At 41.7% G+C, this 19,441-nt stretch overlaps 2 protein-coding genes across 2 annotated transcripts in view; one reads left to right on the top strand and one right to left on the bottom strand.

Annotated features, from left to right (window-relative positions):
- Positions 1 to 209: 209 nt before the first annotated feature.
- mrps17 (mitochondrial ribosomal protein S17) lies at positions 210 to 6,121 on the bottom strand. The gene is made up of 3 exons (XM_060848239.1): positions 6,062 to 6,121; positions 2,007 to 2,141; positions 210 to 724 (listed from the first exon to the last, which is right to left on the bottom strand). Exons 2-3 carry the CDS (start codon positions 2,127 to 2,129, stop codon positions 419 to 421), a joined length of 429 nt encoding a protein of 142 aa, XP_060704222.1. The 5' UTR covers positions 2,130 to 2,141; positions 6,062 to 6,121; the 3' UTR covers positions 210 to 418.
- Positions 6,122 to 9,714: 3,593 nt separating this feature from the next.
- nf2b (NF2, moesin-ezrin-radixin like (MERLIN) tumor suppressor b) overlaps positions 9,715 to 19,441 on the top strand; it is a 78,093-nt gene continuing 68,366 nt past the window's right edge. Inside the window, exon 1 of the mRNA XM_060848404.1 lies at positions 9,715 to 9,931. The gene's annotated coding sequence lies outside the window, so the exon portion shown is untranslated. The remainder of the gene's footprint in view (positions 9,932 to 19,441) is intronic.

Genomic DNA, 19,441 nt, shown 5'->3' with positions numbered 1-19,441 from the left:
TTTAATGAAAAATCACCCAGAATTCTATTTATAAAGCAGCCTGATAATAGAATCCTTACAGCATAGAATCAGGCCTTTCAGCCTATCAAGTCTACACCGATTCTCCGAACAGCCTCCCACCCAGACCCAACATCCTACCCTATCCCTGTAACCTTGCAATGGTATCTGATGATTGAGTGTAAAACAGAAATAAAATCAAAACTTGAATGTTGAGTATATGAAATCATTTGAATTTATTTTACTTTGGATTTTATGAAATCAATCACTTCCAAAGTGCAGGAAAACATGAATGCAAGATGGGAAAATCATCGTGCACCTCTTTTGCGTAAAAAACATACCTTTTTTTGTTTCTGAATAACATTTGCAGAATGAATATTTATTAATTATACGTTCAAATTTACAAATATTTTATTATGATTCAACTTGCAGAGGTTTTATGTTCTGAATTATTCTGCACACCACTGATCTCTAAATTATTCATATGATCACTGAGGGATCCCATATCTAAATCAGAGTCTTTAATGGTCTCAAGTATTCTGCTTCCACTACAGCGTTTCTGTGTGATTGGATCAATGATATTTCCAACTTTGAACACAATTTCTGCCAGTTCATGTTTAACATGCTTGGTCCTTTGTTCAGGCAAAGCCTTTAGAAGCACGATATCACCCACTGTGCACTCTTCTTTTGGATCATGAGCAAAATAGGTCTTCCTTTTATTGTAAAACTGTAGAAGAATGAACATTAAAAATGCAATTAAAAACACACAGTACACTTCCTACTTTTAAAGAGGTTATCACTGAATCCCTACAGTGTGGAAGCAGGCCATTCAGCCTATCGAGTCCACACCCACCCAGACCCACCCTACCCCTGTAACCCTGCATTTCCCATGGCTAAATACACCTAGTCTGCACATCCTTGGACACTACTAACAATTTAGCATGGCCAATCCAACTAAACTGCACATCTTTGGACTGTGGGAGGAAAGCAGAGCATTTAGAGGAAATCCACGCAGACACAGGGAGAACGTGCAAACTCCACACAGGCAGTTGCACAAGGGTGTAATCCAACCTTGATTCCTGGCTCTGTAAAGCAGCAGTGCTGACCACTGAGCTACCATGCTGCCCTAAAGTTTACTTTCAGCTTTACACAGGGATGTTGTCAGAGTTCTAAGAAAAAAGTTGACTGTGGTATTCAGAACTGTTGATCTATCTGCTGGCTGGTGTATTTACTAGCAAAGGTGCTGGACATTTTAAAAAATTTCACAGGGCTGCCAGTGGCAAGGCTGACATTTACTAGACCATTCTTGGTTTCTTCCTAAAGGGCCATTGATGAACCATTTGGGTTTTTAACAGCTATCTGAAAGCTTGACATTCATATTGTTACTGATAGTAACTTTATTTTATTACTATTGAATGGTCCAAGATTTGCCAAATGGAAAATGGTGGATGGGAAATTTGTAGCCTTTTATTCTGTAAAATTATGGACAGTTAGTAAAAGCTTGATGTCTACAAGACTTTGCATGTAGACAGTGGCTGTAAACACAAAGTTGAATTGAAAACATTCAAAACATTTTTTCTATTTAAAAAAAAATTAACAAATAAGACCATTTGTACTGTTTAGGAAAGTCAAAATAATGAGAAGATACAAAGCAAAAATGAAATATTTAGTGACGTGAAGAGTATGTGCAAAATATATAAAATTCCAATTGTTAAATATTGGTAAACACTGCCTGGAGTATTTAATATAATTCTCAAACTTTTATCCAAACAGTGTGTGATAAAGTTCAGATTACAAACTAAAAAAATCTTCATACACAGATTTTAGAACCACTAAGTGTTGGAAATAATTAACTTGGAAAAATAATGCCTAAATCATAGCACAATCTTGTTGGTAAAGCTGAGTTCAAGATTATGAATCAATAAAAAAAGACTTCAGAATGAATAAATTTTACTCACCTTTCTCTCATCTGCAAAACATTTTATATATCTCAAAACAATTCATCTTACCTTTAACAGATATGGATTCAGCACAAGTCTAGTTATTCTGACTTTGGCAGTCTTCTTCATTTTTGTCCCAATCACTTTTCCTATAATCCATTTGGCATGGACAGAGGCAGTTCTTGCTGACATTTTTGGAAATTGCTTGCATTAAATTGAAAGATATTTTGTAATATCACACAAAATAGCTCAAAAATAATTGCTGAAACAACTTTTATTTAGTGTTTTTACAACAGCAGAAACAATCACCCAATATTTAGCTCTTTAATGCTTTATCTAACCATCTTTTGTATGATCTTGCTCTGTAATTAGTTGACAGTTTCCACATATTAAAACCCAACATGCATAACACTTCTAAAGTACTCTGTGGGAGAGGAGGTTGAGGTTGTGCTACTGCTGCTTGTAACTACTCCTGCCAGGAAATTTGCTGTTTATGTTTGTCATACTTGAGGCAGATATCTTTTGGGCCATCACAGTTGAGCTGTGACCACTATGACATGACATGCACACCTAGATTGATCCCACTTGGCATTCTTTTTGCATGTAATTTCAAGTACGTCTTCTTGTGTCTTATTCTGTTTATGGAATTTTGGCTATATCTTAGTTATCACATTTAAAGGCCTCTATTTTCCTCTTATTTTTCAGGTTTCTAGGAATACAGGAAAATGAATTGCAGTTTATGATTCATTTCCTTGTTACGAGCTTGAGTTTTTTGTGTTACTAATACACTCTCATATTCACAATATTACTTCCGGTTATTTCCTTTTTCTAACTTCTTTAACACATCTGCACCAGTTAGATGATGACTAAAAGTTAATGACTACCTCTTGTAGATTTAAACTTGGCAGCTTGATTCCGAGGAATGAACCAGAGAATGGTTGCTGCCTGTCTTAATTTGAAATAATGTATATACTGATCTATTTGCAAGAATTAGTTATCTGTCCATTCACATGCTACGCCTCATCCCTAAATGACAATCTTAAATCAGTTGGAAATGTATTTCTTCTCAAACTCAGGATCATGGGAGATTGGTTAGCAGGGTTAGATTTCACGGAATACAGGGAGAACTAGCCATGTGGATACAGAACTGGTTCAAAGGTAGAAGACAGAAGGTGGTGGTGGAGGGTTGTTTTTCAGGCTGGAGGCCTGTGACCAGTGGAGTGCCACAAGGATCGGTGCTGGGTCCTCTACTTTTTGTCATTTACATAAATGATTTGGATGTGAGCATAAGAGGTACAGTTAGTAAGTTTGCAGATGACACCAAAATTGGAGGTGCAGTGGACAGCAAAGAAGGTTACCTCAGATTACAACAGGATCTTGACCAGATGAGGCCAATGGGCCGAGAAGTGGCAGATGGAGTTTAATTCAGATAAATGCGAGGTGCTGCATTTTGGGAAAGCAAATCCTAGCAGGACCTATACACTTAATGTTAAGGTCCTAGGAAGTGTTGCTGAACAAAGAGACCTTGGAGTGCAGCTTCATAGCTCCTTGAAAGTGGAGTCGCAGGTAGACAGGATAGTGAAGACGCCATTTGGTATACTTTCTTTTATTGGTCAGAGTATTGAGTACAGGAGTTGGGATGTCATGTGCTGCTGGCCACCTTTGGAATATTGTGTGCAATTCTTGTCTCCTTCCTATCGGAAAGATGTTGTGAAACTTGAAAGGGTTCAGAAAAGATTTACAAGGATATTGCCAGGGTTGGAGGATTTGAGCTGTAGGGAGAGGCTGAAAATGCTGGGGCTGTTTTCCCTGGAGCGTCGAAGGCTGAGGGGTGACTTTATAGAGGTTTACAAAATTATGAGGGGCATGGATAGAATAAATAAAGTCTTTTCCCTGGGGTCGGGGAATCCAGAACTAGACAGCATAGGTTTAGAGAGAGAGGGGAAAGATATAAAAGAGACCTAAAGGGCAACGTTTTCACGCAGAGGGTGGTAGGTGTAGGGAAAAAACTGCCACAGGAAGTGGTGGAGGCTGGTACAATTGCAATATTTAAAAGGCATTTGGAAGGGTATATGAATAGGAAGGGTTTGGAGGGATATGGGCCAGGTGCTGGCAGATGGGACTAGATTGGGTTGAGATATCTGGTCAGCATGGACAGGTTGGACCAAAGGGTCTATTTCCATTCTTTACATCTCGATGATTCTATTTAGGAAATGCTGTCCAATCACATATTTTATGTTGGACATTGTTTGGAGCTTTGCAAGAACAGATTGGTTGCATAGTCAGCTCCTTGCATGTTGCAAACTGCTAAAGAGACTTACAGTTTGATAAGATTTGCCAATCTTTGGGATACACTGTCGACACTAATTTCTCCTTCAAACAAATCAGTATTTGTTTCTATCATGATTTCAAACACACTTGAAAATAGGGTGGCGGAAAACCTAATATTAAACCTAGTATTCTTTCATGATTAAATTTAAAATAAATCTTATCATCCATAAAACCATAAGACATAGAAATAGAAGTAAGGCCATTCGACCCATCGAGTCCACTCCGCCATTCAATCATGACTGATGGGCCTTTCAACTCCACTTCCTGCATTCTCCCAATAGCCCTTAATTCCTTGTGACATCAAGAATTTATCAATCTCTGCCTTGAAGACATTTAGCGTCCCGGCCTCCACTGCACCCTGCGGCAATGAATTTCACAGGCCCACCACTCTCTGACTGAAGAAACGTCTCCGCACTTCTGTTCTGAATTGACCCCCTCTAATTCTAAGGCTGTGTCCACGGGTCCTAGTCTCCTCGCCTAATGGAAACAATTTCCTAGCGTCCACCTTTTCCAAGCCATGTATTATCTTGTAAGTTTCTATTAGATCTCCCCTTAATCTTCTAAAGTCCAATGAATACAATCCCAGGATCCTCAGCCGTTCCTCTTATGTTAGACCTACCATTCCAGGGATCATCTGTGTGAATCTCTGCTGGACATGCTCCAGTGCCAGTATGTCCTTCCTGAGGTGTGGGGACCAAAACTGGACACAGCACTCCAAAATGAGGACTAACCAGAGCTTTATCAAGTCTCAGTAGCACAACGGTGCTTTTATATTCCAACCCTTTTGAGACAAATGACAACATTGCATTCGCTTTCTTAATCATGGCCTCAACCTGCATGTTTACCTTTAGAGAATCCTCGACTAGCACTCCCAGATCCCTTTGTACTTTGGCTTTATAAATTTTCTCACCGTTTAGAAAGTAGTCCATGCTTGTATCCTTTTTCCAAAGTGCAAGACCTCGCATTTGCTCACAATGAATTCCACCAGCCATTTCCTGGACCACTCTCCCAAACTGTCTAGATCCTTCTGCAGCCTCCTCACTTCCTCAGTATTACTTGCCTGTCCACCTAACTTTGTATCATCGGCAAACTTCGCGAGAATGCCCCCAGACCCTTCATCCAGATCATTAATATATAACGTGAACAGCTGCGGCCCCAACACTGAACCCTGTGGGACACTGCTCGTCACCAGCTGCCATTCCAAAAAAGAACCTCTTATCCCAACTCTCTGCCTTCTGTCAAACAGCCAATCCTCAATCCATACCAGTAGCTCAACCTCGAACACCATGGGCCCTCACCTTGCTCAGCAGCCCCCGTGAGGCACCTTATCAAAGGCCTTTTGAAAGTCTAGATAGACCACATCCACTGAGTTTCCCTGGTCTAACCTACTTGTCACCTCTTCAAAGAATTCCAAAAGGTTTGTCAGGCATGACCTCCCCTTACTAAATCCATGTTGACTTGTTCTAATTTGACCCTGCTCTTCCAATAATTTAGAAACCTCATCCTTAATGATGGATCCCTTTCAACACCACCAACATTGGTTATATCCTCTTCACTTAAAATTCTCGTTTGCATCTACAAAGGAGTTTAAAAGGTTTTAAAGAACTTCGGTCATTGCAGCGCTCAGATAAATTGAGAAAACAGAGAATTCGAATGCATAACACCTGACAATAATTATTAGTTGGGGTCTTAAAACAAAAGAGAATTTTTTCCCCCGAAACTCCTTTTCCTTTCTCGACAGTTACTGCCTCCCAGTCAAAGAGGAGAAGCACCTTGATGTACCATGAACATACCTGACCGGCTCCGCTCTGACCGGATGGAGAATTTGGAAGGGACGGACACTTCCGCTGGTAGCGGCGCATGCGCAGTATCTCGGCCGGGGAATGCACATGCGCACCACGATCCCGCCCATGACCTGTGCAGAGGGTAACTTGGCATTCGGAGCTAAAATGTACTTGCAGTTGGTTTTATGATCTCATCAGTAAGATTATACAGACAAATTTATATTCAATTCCATCCCAATTCCTTTGATTTTTACCTTTTCATTTCAAACGTGTCAGTTACAGCCGTCGCTCGAGTGATAACGTTTCTGGTCTGAATCAGAGGTTCTGGATTTGATGAAGTGCTCGTGTCAGCGGTGCCTTCTTTTTGATGAAATGTTAAATTTGTTGCAAAACGAAATTGCTAGAAACCTTTAGCAGGTTTTAGGATAAATTTGCCCCTTCATAATCAAATTTTAATGAGCCAGGGGAGTTACCCCAGTTCAAAGTTTGTGAGAAGATTTGTAGCTCAGGTGCTCGTTGTTGTTGGTTCTGTTCGCCGAGCTGGGAATTTGTGTTGCAGACATTTCGTCCCCTGTCTAGGTGACATCCTCAGTGTTTGGGAGCCTCCTGTGAAGCGTTTCTGTGATCTTTCCTCCGGCATTTGTAGTGGTTTGAATCTGCCACATCCGGTTGTCAGTTCCAGCTGTCCGTTGCAATGGTCTACATATTGGGTCCAGGTCGATGTGCTTACTGATTGAATCTGTGGATGAGTGCCATGCTTCTAGAAATTCCCTGGCTGTTCTTTGTTTGGCTTGTCTTTTAATAGTAGTGTTGTCCCAGTCAAATTCATGTTGCTTGTCATCTGCGTGTGTGGCTACTAAGGATAGCTGGTCATGTCGTTTCGTGGCTAGTTGGTGTTCATGGATGCGAATCTTTAGCTGTCTTCCTGTTTGTCCTATGTAGTGTTTTGTGCAGTCCTTGCATGGGATTTTGTACACTACAGTGGTTTTGCTCATGCTGGGTATCGGGTCCTTCATCCTGGTGAGTTGTTGTCTGAGAGTGGCAGTTGGTTTGTGTGCTGTTATGAGTCCTAGTGGTCGCAGCAGTCTGGCTGTCAGTTCGGAAATGCTCTTGATGTATGATATTGTGGCTAGTCCTTTGGGTTGCGGCATGTCCTCGTTCCGTTGTTAAACCCAAAGGACTAGCCACACTACCATACATCAAGAGCATTTCCGAACTGACAGCCAGACTACTGCGACCACTAGGACTCATAACAGCACACAAACCAACAGCCACTCTCAGACACCAAGTCACCAGAACGAAGGACCCGATACCCAGCATAAGCAAAACCAATGTAGTGTACAAAATCCCATGCAAGGACTGCACAAAACACTACATAGGACAAACAGGAAGACAGCTAACGATCCGCATCCATGAACACCAACTAGCCACGAAACGACACGACCAGCTGTCCTTAGTAGCCACACACGCAGATGACAAGCAACATGAATTCGACTGGGACAACACTACTATTAAAAGACAAGCCAAACAAAGAACAGCCAGGGAATTCCTAGAGGCATGGCACTCATCCACAGATTCAATCAATAAGCACATCAACCTGGACCCAATATACCGACCACTGCAACGAACAGCTGGAACTGACAACCGGAAGCGGCAGATTCAAACCACTACAAATGGCGGAGGAAAGATCACAGAAATGCTTCACAGGAGGCTCCCAAGCACTGAGGATGTCACCTAGACAGGGGATGAAACGTCTGCAACACAAATTCCCAACTCGGCGAACAGAACCACAACACAGAGTTACCCCAGTGTGCTGACCAATATCCATTGCATCCATCCCCCCTACAGACCAATCAACGTGAGAAAACCAGATTATCTCATCATTCTTATTGTTGCAATAAAACAGACTTGCAATGCTGGAAAAAAAACTCAGCAGTTCTGGCAGCATATACGGGAAGAAAACATTTTTCAAGGTTTGCATATAGATTTTGTAGCTCGGCTGCTGGTTGTCATGGTTGTGACTATGTTTGCCAAGCTGGGAAGCTAGTTGACATATTCAGACTCCAGTGACTCATTTTGCTGTTTCTGAGTGTTTGCTGTTAGTAAATTCGCTCTTGTCTTTGTTAGATTCGAACATCGCCATTCCATTCAAAATTATTTTATCAGTTTAAAGTGCTGGGGACATCTCATCCTAACTGGACTTTCACAAAAAAAATGTGACTATCACAGATAAGGTTAACACTGCCTGGTATACATATTCAGTGAGAAGATATTAATCACGTCAGTGGTGTGTAAAATGACGGCAACATCCCAGAAGTGCATAATAACAAAAGGAGGAAAGTTGTGTTACTAGAAGAATTAGGAGAGCTGCACTGTTGTGAAAAGGAAGGAAGGAATGGAACTGTATTGCTGGGGGAAGGAAGTAAGGGAATTGGAGCAATGAAGAGAGAGCAGCATGGCTGGGAGAAGGAAGGGAGTTGTCGGAGGTATGATGGTACAGCAGCATTGCTGGCAGTAGGAAGGAATGGATTTGTCGGAGAGGAATGAGGAGAGAGCAGCATGGCTGGGAGAAGGAAGGGAATTGTTGGAGGAATGAGGAGAGAGACCATTGCTGGGAGAATGAAGGTGGCTGTCAGAGGAATGAGAGAGCAGCATCGCTGGGAAAAGGGAGTTGTCGGATGAATGAGGAGAGAGCAGCATCAATGGGAGAAGGCAGGAGGGAAGTTGTCGGATGAATGAGGAGAGAGCTTTGCTGGGAGAAGGAAGGAAGAGAGTTGTCAGAGGAATGTGTAGAGAGCAGCATTGCTGACGGAAGGAAGGGAGTTGTTGGAGCAGAGGAGAGAGGAACATTTCTGGGAGAAGGAAGGAAGGGAGTTGTTGGAGTAGAGGAGAGAGGAACATTTCTGGGAGAAGGAAGGAAGGGAGTTGTTGGAGCAATGAGGGAGCAGCATTGTTGGAAGAAAGAAGGAATGGAGTTGTTGGAGCAATGAGGAGAGAGCAGCATTGCTGGGAGAAAGAAGGAAGGGCGTTTTTGGAGCAATGAGGGGAGAGCTGCATGGCTCGGAAAAGGAAGGGAGTTGTAGCAATGAGCATGGAGCAGCATTGCTGGGAGAAGGAAAGAAGGGAGATGTCGGAACAATGGGGAGAGAGCATCAATGCTGGGAAAAGGAAGGGAGTTGTCGGAGGAAAGAGGAGAGAGTAGCATCATTGGGAGAAGACAGGACGGGAGTTGTTGGAGCAACGAGGAGAGAGCAGCATTGCTTGGAGAAGGAAGGAAGGGAATTGTTGGAGGAATGAGGAGAGAGCAGCGTCGCTGGGAGAAGGAAGGAAGGGAGTTGTCGGTGCAATGGGAGAGAGCAGCATTGTTGAGAGAAGGGAGGAATGAGGAGAGAGCGACATTGCTGGGAGAAGGGGTGATGTAACGAAAACCACATGCTAGAAAAACTCAACAAGTCTGGCAGTATGTGGAGAGAAAGCGGAGTCAAATGAATTTCTATCTGCTGATGCTGCTCGACCTGCTGGCTAACCCCAGCACTTTCTGTTTGGGATTTCCAGCATCCGCAGTTCTTTTGTTTTCAGAAGCGAGTGTGTCGTGTTGCCTGGGCTGCTGTTCTGACCTCCCGCCGCGAGGGTGCGCTCCGCCGCTGTTGGCCGCTCCGCTCTGTGGCGCCGCGGCGCAGGTCAGGCCGGAGTAAGCGGATCCTGGTTGTCACTGGTGGCACCAAGTCGGCGCCGTTGGTCAGTGCCGGTGGCTGGGCCATGTCGGTGTCCCGATTACGGCCGCGCGGTTACCGTGAGGCCGCTATTAGATAGTCCGGGCTGACCATCAGCTTCAGACGGCAGTGGCTGTAACTCCAGGCCGGGGCTTGCTCTTTGTGGGTGAGTATTGACAGAATCCTGGATGGAGCCAGATCAAAGAAAAATGAACTTATTCAAAGGAGATAATCATTTATTGGGGGATATTGCGGCAACATTTTCAGTTACAGGGTAACTCTACTGTTTAGGCCTTCAGAATTATTTGATCCTAGTTTAGTTTGTGCCGGTTTGTGAAATCTGAATCATCATCTGTAATTTCTGACGTTGATATTTGTGGATATCTCTCCATTCAAGATATATAATAACCAGAATGGTCAATGATGCGAATTGGGAAATAATCTTAATTATTTTAGCCATCTCGAACTGTCTTTGAACTTGTCTTAAACTTATTGGGGAGCAAAGTTTTCACCAAATACACACACACACAATAAATGATGTACACATTGAAATAGATTTTTCCTTTTTTACTTTCAAGTCTAAAGTAACAGGCGCATCTACATATGTTTGAAAGGTCATTGTCAGAAAAAAATTCCCAAGTTCTTAACAAAAAGTATCAAGCATTTCATTACTGCCATAGGGGTGCCATTAAGGAGATTGGCTAACAGACTCAGCCAGGCAGGAGTTTGCAAGAATACAGCAAGCCTGGCAGCATTAGGAGGTGGAAAAGTCGATGTTTCGGGCGTACCCTTCTCAGGATTTACATCTGAAATGTCGACTTCTCCACCTCCTGATGCTGTCTGGCTTGCTGTGTTCTTCCAGCCTCCTACCTGTCTACTTTGGATGCATAGAATCCCTGCAGTGTGGAAGCAGGCCCTTTGGCCCAACAAGTCCACACCGACCCACTGAAGAGTATCCCACCCAAATCCATTCCCCTACTCCATTACTCTACATTTACTCCTAACTAATGGACCTAACCTCCACATTCCTAGACACTATGGGCAATTTAGCATGCCCAATTCACCTAACCTGCAATTTTTGGATTCCAGCATCTGCCGTTTTTTTTTGCCTCTAACAGACTGAGCCACCATAATTTTAGGAGCAGAAGTACGCCACTTGGTCCATCAGGTCTACCCCATTCAATAAGATCATGATTGATCTGTTAATTCTCAATCTTGATATCATATTTATTTCTGAGGCACGCTTCTGATCGCATATCTGCAAGATCATTAAGCCTGCCTATTTCTACTTTTATTCTGCCTCAGCACATCTGTAAATCCCATACCATGTCTTTGGTGCTTGAGATTTGATTTTATCTAATCTAATGCACTGTTACCCAACCTCAATGTTCTTCCCTTCCAATAGGTAATCCAAAACTCTGCTGGCCATCTCCTTATTTGCACCAAGTCCTGGTCACCAATGACCACTTTGCTCAATGATATAGATTGACCTAATGCCTTGATGATAAAACTTATCCTTGATTTTAAATTCCACAGCCCCAATAATTTTGCCTCTCCCTGTCTCTAATTTCTTTCACTTGCACAAACTTTTGAGATAATTACCCCTTCTTAATTCTAGTCTCTTGAGCAATCCTGATTTTAACTGTTCTGATGTTCATGTGTGATCAGCTACCAATGCTCTTAAAATTAGAAGTCCTATATCCTCCCGCTCTCCTACGCAAAATGTCTTCAACATTTTCTCCCATCTCTCTATTCCTTAACATACTCCTCTTTGACCATGTTTTGACATCATCTTGAGTATTGCCATGTGAGGTTTAGTGTCATTTTTCTTCACAGTATAATACTCCTGTGAAGTGCCTAAGTAAGTTTAATTATTTTAAAAGTACGATATAGTTTGTGAATTTATCCATCCAAAAATTCTCAAAACCTATCTGCCAGTTAGGAACAGAGGATCAGGAGTATGCTATTCAGTCCATCGAAAGCCTGCTTCATCATTCAATTAGATCATGGTTGATCATTACCTCAGGATTATCTTCATATCCATTAATGTCATTAGAATCCAGAAACCTATTGATTTCTGTCATGTGTGTTTAATAATTAAGCTTCCACAGCACTCGGGCAGAGAATTGGTAAGATTCACTATCCTCTATGTTAAATTTTTACTCTTCTTGATCTTAAATGGCCAATTTGTTGTCTTCAGGTTATAATCTGTGGTTTTAGACTCGCCATTCAAGAGAAGCATCTTATCTATGTGCACCCTGTCCGTACTTATAGAAATTCTGTGCATTTCAGTAAGATCACACACCTCTTATTCTTTTAAATGCAAGGGAATGCAGAAATAGTCTCCTTAGTCACTCATTGGAAAATTCTGTCAATCTAAGGATTAATCTGGGAAGTATATTCCTCTTTGGATAAGGGAACCAAAACTACACAAAGTAATCCAGATGAGGTCTTTGTAAGCTTTATACAACTCCAGCAAGACATGTTTATTGTAGTAATCAAGTTCCTTGTGATGAAGCTACATTTGCCTTCCTAATGGCTTGCTCAACCAGCACGGTAGCATTTAGTAACTCCTGAACAAGGATACCCAGCAATTTCTTGCTAAACTGTGTGGCTATACGTACTGATTGCAGCATTGACTTCCCGTTCTAGACATCCTTGCTGTGTGAGGAGCTCGGAGACCTGTGCAGACAGTAAGAAAATTAGAGGGAATACTGATACCCAGATACGTACTTCCCAACCTCTCACCATTTTAGAAATATTCTGCCATTATACCTTTATTCACATTATTTTCTATCTGGTATGTCCAAGCCTAATTAGTTGTGATGATCAGTTCTTTGCTAATTTCAGGATCTTTGCCTTTGTTACGCTATATGTAAGTCCGTTCCTTATCTTGACAATTTGTGAATGCATTTTTTTCCTGATACAAATTCTACATGTTTTACTTAGTCCCCTTGAACTAGTGTCCCTCATCTAACTTATCCAACTTATTTGAAATAATATTTAAATTTAACTTTTCTGCTCCATTAATTTATGTACTTTTATAAGATCAATTCGCAGCATCTGTTAGACTTGTTTCTCCCCAGCCACTCATTCAGTATTCAGATCATGTGAGTTCTCTTTATTGATAAAATAGGGAAAGCACTCAACTGAAGTCATACATTAGCTTCTAACTAATAAATACTATTACATTCATAGATGGAGAAACTCATTCATACTGTTGTTTTTCACAGTAAGATGCATATTCTTACAATCCTTGAATATAGTGTTATGACTTGATTGGGAATAGTGTTCCAATAATTATACCCCACTGTACCATAATCATTACAAAACATATAAAAATCCCAATGATTTATTATTGTCACATGCACTGAGAAACAGTGAAACGTAATGTATAGAATGCTAACCAAATTAATCATATATTACATCACGGTAATAGAACAGAATGCAGAAATCAGTATGACAGTTACAGAGAAGGTGCAGAGAAAGAACGACTGTAATATATGAGAGATCCATTCTTAGGTCTGATAACAGCATGGAAGAAGCTGTTCACAAATCTGTTGGTACATGTTTTCAAACTTTTGTATCTTCTGCCTGATGTATAGTATGAAAAGAGTATAACTGGTTTCCCGAGGCAGCAGGAAGTATGAATGGAGCCATTGGAAGGAAGGCTGCTTTCCTTGATGGACTGAGCTTTATTCACAAAACTGTAATTTCTTGCTGTCTTGGGCAGAGCAGTTGCTACACCAAGCTGTGATGCATCCAGATAGGATAATTCCTATGGTGCATCTATAAAAAGTCATTGAGGGCATGCTGAATTTCCTTAGCCTTCTGAGGATACAGAGACATTGACGTGCTTCTTGACTAATGTCAACATGGATGGACAAAGTTAGATAGTTGGTGATATTTACTCCTAGGAGCTTGAAGCACTCAACCACCTCTACCTCAGCACCATTGATATAGACAGGGGCATATCCTCCACTCTCCTACTGAAGTTGATGACCAGCTCCCTTGTTTTGCTGACATTGAGGAAGAGATTGTTGTCTTTATACCATGCTGCTAAGCTATCTATATACTTCCTGTAGTCTGTCTCCTTGTTGTAATCCTCTAAATAAATGGCAGTTCCTTGACCAAATGGAAACTCTTAGTGACGAACAGCTTGGTTGGTGTCATCAGAAATTTCGTCAGAGCTGAATTTGGCCACACAGACCTAAATGTACAAGGAGTATGGAAAAGCGCTGAATATGCTTGTGGATCACCAGTTTTGTGGTTTACTGTGGAGGAGTTCCTTACTGATTGCAGCCTGCGAGTCGGGAAATTGAGGATACAGTTGCAGAGAGGGGAACAGAGTCCCAGGTCTTGGAGTTAGGAGATGAGATTTGATGGAATTATAATGTTGAAAGCGAAGCTGAGGTCAATAAACAGGAGTCAGACATAGATGTCCTTGTTATCCAGATGTTCCAGGGAAGAGTGTAGGGCCGAGGGGATAGGATGTGCTGTGAACCTGTTGTGACAATAGATGAATTAGAGCCGATCAAGGCAATCTGGGAAGTTGGATTGATGTGTGTCATTCCAACCTCTTGAAGTATTTCATAATGATGGATGTCAGAGCCGCTGAGTAGTAGACGAGACCACCAAAACACAATTTGTCTGAATGACTGTCACTCGAGATGAAAGTAAACTACTCTAGGCTCCGTCAGTGGCATTAAAAAAAACTATTTTCATCGTATCTCACTTGAATTTAGTATGAATAGTAAGAAAAAATATACACCTTCTAATTCCCAAACAAAAACTGAAAATGTTGGAAAAACTCAGCAAGTCTGCTAGCATCTAGGAGGAGAGAAACATCATTACATTTCAAATCCATAATGACTTTTCTTCAGAACACACATAGCCATGCTTAAGACAGACAAAAGGCAAATGGTTTATGATGTAGTCCATGGGTGGGAAAGAATCTTGCGGGGTAAACAAATTTCAAAGTTCAAAAGTCTAACCACAAAGCTGTAAAGTCCTTTTTCAGTCCTTTTGATTTTTGCGGTGGTGAGCTGCAGTTGTTGGTATGGTGACAGTATCCCTGGGATTCCATGATTGATCAGCTGAACTTAGATCTCATCTTGCAAAATTATTCCTTTTCATCTTTGACATTTTCTATCTTTTTTGGAGAGAGGAATGCTGTCTGCAGGCTCTTGATGTTTCACTCTCTGCTGCTCTTGACACTTACAGCTTTTTTAACGCTCTTCAACTCAACCAATAAGCTGTTACCAGGTAGAATTTCTTTAAATTGAAAGATTCTTGATTCTTTGGCTCAGTGGTTAGCACTGCTACCTTAGAGCGCCAGAAAACCGTGTTTGATTCCACCCTTAGGCGACTGTCTGTGTGGAGTTTGCACATTCTTCCCATGTCAGCGTGGGTTTCCTCTGGGTGCTTTGGTTTCCCCCTACAACTCAAAGATGTGAAGGTTAAGTGAATTGGCCATGCTGAATTGCCCATAGTGTTCAGGGATGTGTAGGTATGTTAGGAGTAAATGTAGAGTAATAGGTTAAGGAAATGGATCTGGGTGGGTTACTCTTCAGAGGGTCAGTGTGGACTGGGGCCAAATGGTATGTTTCAGCACTGTGGGGATTATGATTAACTTCTTCATGGAATACTTGATTTTCAAGTTGCAAATCTTCTCTTTTCTAAAAATTATTAAAGCGCTCCAAACCCCACTTCTGTTTATTGTCCCAAAAAATTATGATCTCTCATAACTGAAAAAATACTGACTCTGTAATCCCCATCCTTTTGCTTATTGTAGCCTTCTGATTAACTCAACTGATATCAGAATGCCATTAAACTTGAAAAATCAATTGACCTTTGTTACAAGTACATCATCTGCCTTATGCTCCCTACAACCCATTTTATGTGGGCCTCAAAATTAAGGTGATGAGATTAAAAGCTTGCACTAACCAAGCTGTTCGTCACTAAGAGTTTCCATTTGGTCAAGGAACTGCCATTTATTTAGAGGATTAATAACTCATGTCAGAATCATGACCTTAATGTTGAGTAACCACTTGCTGCCCCCTTTTTCCCCCACTTGTGGGACATGGGTATCACAGGTAGAGCCAGCATTTATTGCCTGTCCTTATTTGCCCTTGAGAAGACTGTGACAAGGTGCCTTGTTGAATTGTTGCAGTCCATGTCCTATAGGTATACCCATAATGCCGTTAGGAAGGGAATCCCACAATTTGATCCCATGAACATGAAGAATGATATATTTCCAAGTCAGGATGGTGAGTGAATTAAAAAAGAACTTGCAGGTGGTGTTTTTCCAATAAACCCGCTGCCCTTCCAGATGGAAGTGGTCATGGGTTTGGAAGGTGCTGTCTAAGGATTTTGGGTGAATTTCTGTATGCATCTTTTAGACAGTGTTGTGCCTGAGCGTTGGTGATGAAGTGGCTGAATGTTTGTGGATGTTGTGCGCATTAAGCTTCTTGAGTGTGGTTGAAATTGCACTCATTCAGGCAAGTGGCGAATCTTCCATCACTTTCCTGATTTGTGTCATGAGGACAAGTTTTGGGCTGAGATGGAGTGAGATGAGCTACTCACTGCAATATTCCGAGAGTCATAGAGTTCTATAGCAAGGAGCCCATCCCTTCAGCCCAAAATGGGGCATGACGATCAAAATGTCTATCCATGCTAACCCCATTTCCCTGCACTTGGTCCATATACTTCTAAATCTTTCCTATCCATGTATTTGTCCAAATGCCTTTTTAAATGTTGGTAATGTACTTGCTTTGACCACTTCTGCTGGCAGCTCAATCCGTATGTGTACCATCCTTGTAAAAAAGTTGCCCTTCTCAGTCCCTTTTATTCTTTCCCCTCTAACCTTAAACTGATACTCTGTAGACAATAGACAATAGGTGGAGGATTAGGCCATTCTGCCCTTCGAGCCTGCACCACTATTCAATATGATCATGGCTGATCATCCTTAATCACTATCCTGTTCCTGCCTTATCTCCATAACCCTCGATTCCACTATCCTTGAGAGATCTATCCAATTCTTTCTTCGATGAATCCAAAGACTGGGCCTCCACTGCCCTCTGGGGCAGAGCATTCCACACAGCCACCTCTGGGTGAAGAAGTTTCTCCTCATCTCTGTCCTAAATGGTCTACCCCGTATTTTTAAGCTGTGTCCTATGGTTCGGCACTCACCCATCAGCGGAAACATGTTTCCTGCCTCCAGTGTGTCAATCCTTTCATAATCTTATATGTCTCACTCTGATCCCCTCTCAGTCTTCTAAACTCAAGCCCAGTCGCTCCAGTCTTTCAGTGTAAGGTAGTCCTGCCATTCCAGGAATTGACCTCATGAACCTACGCTGCACTCCCTCAATAGCCAGAATGTTTTTCCTCAAATTTGGAGACCAGAACTGCACACAATAGTTCTTGATTCCCCAACCCTGGGAAAAAGACTGAGTGTATTCATCCTATTCATGCATCTCATTATCTAATACACTGTATAAGATCCCTGCTCAGCCTCAAGCCCGAAAGAAAACAGTCTTAGCTTGTCCAACTGTTCCTATAACTCAGACCGTTGAGTCCAGGCAACATTCTTGTAAATTCCTTCTGCACTCTTTCCAGTAACATCCTTCTATAGCAATGTGACCAGACTGAACACAGTACTCCAAGTGCGCCTCACCACCATTCTGTACAACTGCAACATAACTTTCCAACTTCTATACTCAATGTCCTGTCTGATGAAGGCCACTGTGCTAAAAGTCATCTTCACTGCTCTGTCTGCCTATGACTCCACTTTCAGAGTACCGTGCACCAGAACTTCAAGATCCCTGTGTTCCACTACACTCCTTGAGGCCCTACCATTCACTATGAAACTCCGACCTTGATTTGACTTCCCAAAATGCAAGACCTCACACTTCACTAAATTAACCTCTATTTGCCATTTCTTGACCCACTTCCCCAGCTGATCAAGGTCCTGCTGCAGTTTCTGATAACCTTCCTCACTGTCCGTGATACCATGTATTTGAGTGTCATCTGCAAACTTACTAATCATGCCTTGTACGTTCTCATCCAAATCATTGATATAGGTAACAAACAGCAATGGACCCAGCACTGACCCCTGAGGTGCATCACTATTCATAGGCCTCCAGTCTGACAAGCATCCTTCCACTATTAACTTCTGTTTCCTACCATCAAGCCAATTGTGTATCCAATTTGCCAGCTCCCCCTGGATTCCATGTGATTTAACTTTTCAGAGCAGCTTACCATATGGAACCTGGCACGGTGACTCAGTGGTTAGCACTGCTACCTCACTGCAGCAGGGACCCAGGTTGGATTCCTGCCTCGAACGACTGTCTATGTGGGCTTGCACATTCTTCCTGTGCCTGTGTGGGTTTCCTCCAGGTGCTCCGGTTTCCTTTCACAATCCAAAAATGTCCAGGTTAGGTGAATTGGCCAAGCTAAATTCCCCATAGTGTTCAGGGATGTAGAAATGTATTAGTCAGGGGTAAATGTAGGGTAATAGGATAGGTAAATGGGTCTGGGTGGGTTACTCTTCGGAGGGTTGGTGTGGACTTGTTGGGCCGAGTGGCCTGTTTCCACACTGTAGGGATTCTATGAACTTATCCAAAGACTTTCTGAATTCACCTAGTCTATGTCTACCACCCTGTCCTCATTAACCTTCCTCGTCACTTCATCAAAGAACTCTAACAAATTTGTGAGGCATGATCTCCCTCGCACAAAGCCATGCTGACTACTCCTAATCAAACTCTGTCTGTCCAAATGCGTGTATATCTTTTCCCTCGAATCTTTTCAAGTAACTTACTTGGCCTCTGACCTGCCGTGGTAGCCACTGTATTTATATGGCTCGTCTAGTTTCATTTCATGCTGTTGATTTGAACAGGTCAACACCATGCACAGTCAAGCATTGCACTCCTCTTCCTGTTGAACATTTTGTACCAGTACCCTGAAAAAATTGGAATTGTATACAATGAACCTCCTTGTTGCCTGCCTCAAACATCCTTTCTATATGCCAAACTAAACTTGCAGTGATGTATGCATTGAAACATTTTATAAGTAATGCTTTCTACTGATGAGTTAATTGATGAAACTCTGGAGATGCACATGCTAATTATTGTTGTACAAAAATTTTGTTAGTCCATTTAGGAAAATAATATTTTTCTGGCATTCACATTGCATTGATAGTTCACATGGTAACAAATATGCCATTGCTTCTCATCAAGACAGATTAAAGAACTTTTTTGTACCACTTATATAACTCACTAGGATATCCAATTGAAGTTCATGTTTAATAGATAACTTTTTTGTGCAGAACCCATTATAGAGGCAAATAAAGCAGCTAATTCATATTCAGCATTATCCAGCAGACAGAAAATGTAAGGAAAAATAGTTTTTTTATGGAGATTCAGGGATAAATGTTGTCTTGGGCATCAGGAAAAGTTCTTGTACTCTAAATTTTATATTCACTACGCAAATGTTTGGGACCTCAGCCAAAAGACATTTCTAATAATCCTGCTTCCTTATATCCAATTATGTTGCACTAATGGCTTTGAATCCACAGCACATTGAACTGAGCTGACATTTAGGTTGCTTTCTGGGATTCAGGGCATTGAGTAATGTTAAGCCTTTAGCATGATTCAGATGGCTGTTGCTTAATATTTTT

This window comes from Hemiscyllium ocellatum, chromosome 31 (genome assembly GCF_020745735.1).
Source record: "Hemiscyllium ocellatum isolate sHemOce1 chromosome 31, sHemOce1.pat.X.cur, whole genome shotgun sequence".
NCBI lineage: Eukaryota > Metazoa > Chordata > Chondrichthyes > Orectolobiformes > Hemiscylliidae > Hemiscyllium > Hemiscyllium ocellatum.
Note: the sequence above shows the minus strand (reverse complement) of the source record. Positions and strands in the feature narration are given on the sequence as shown.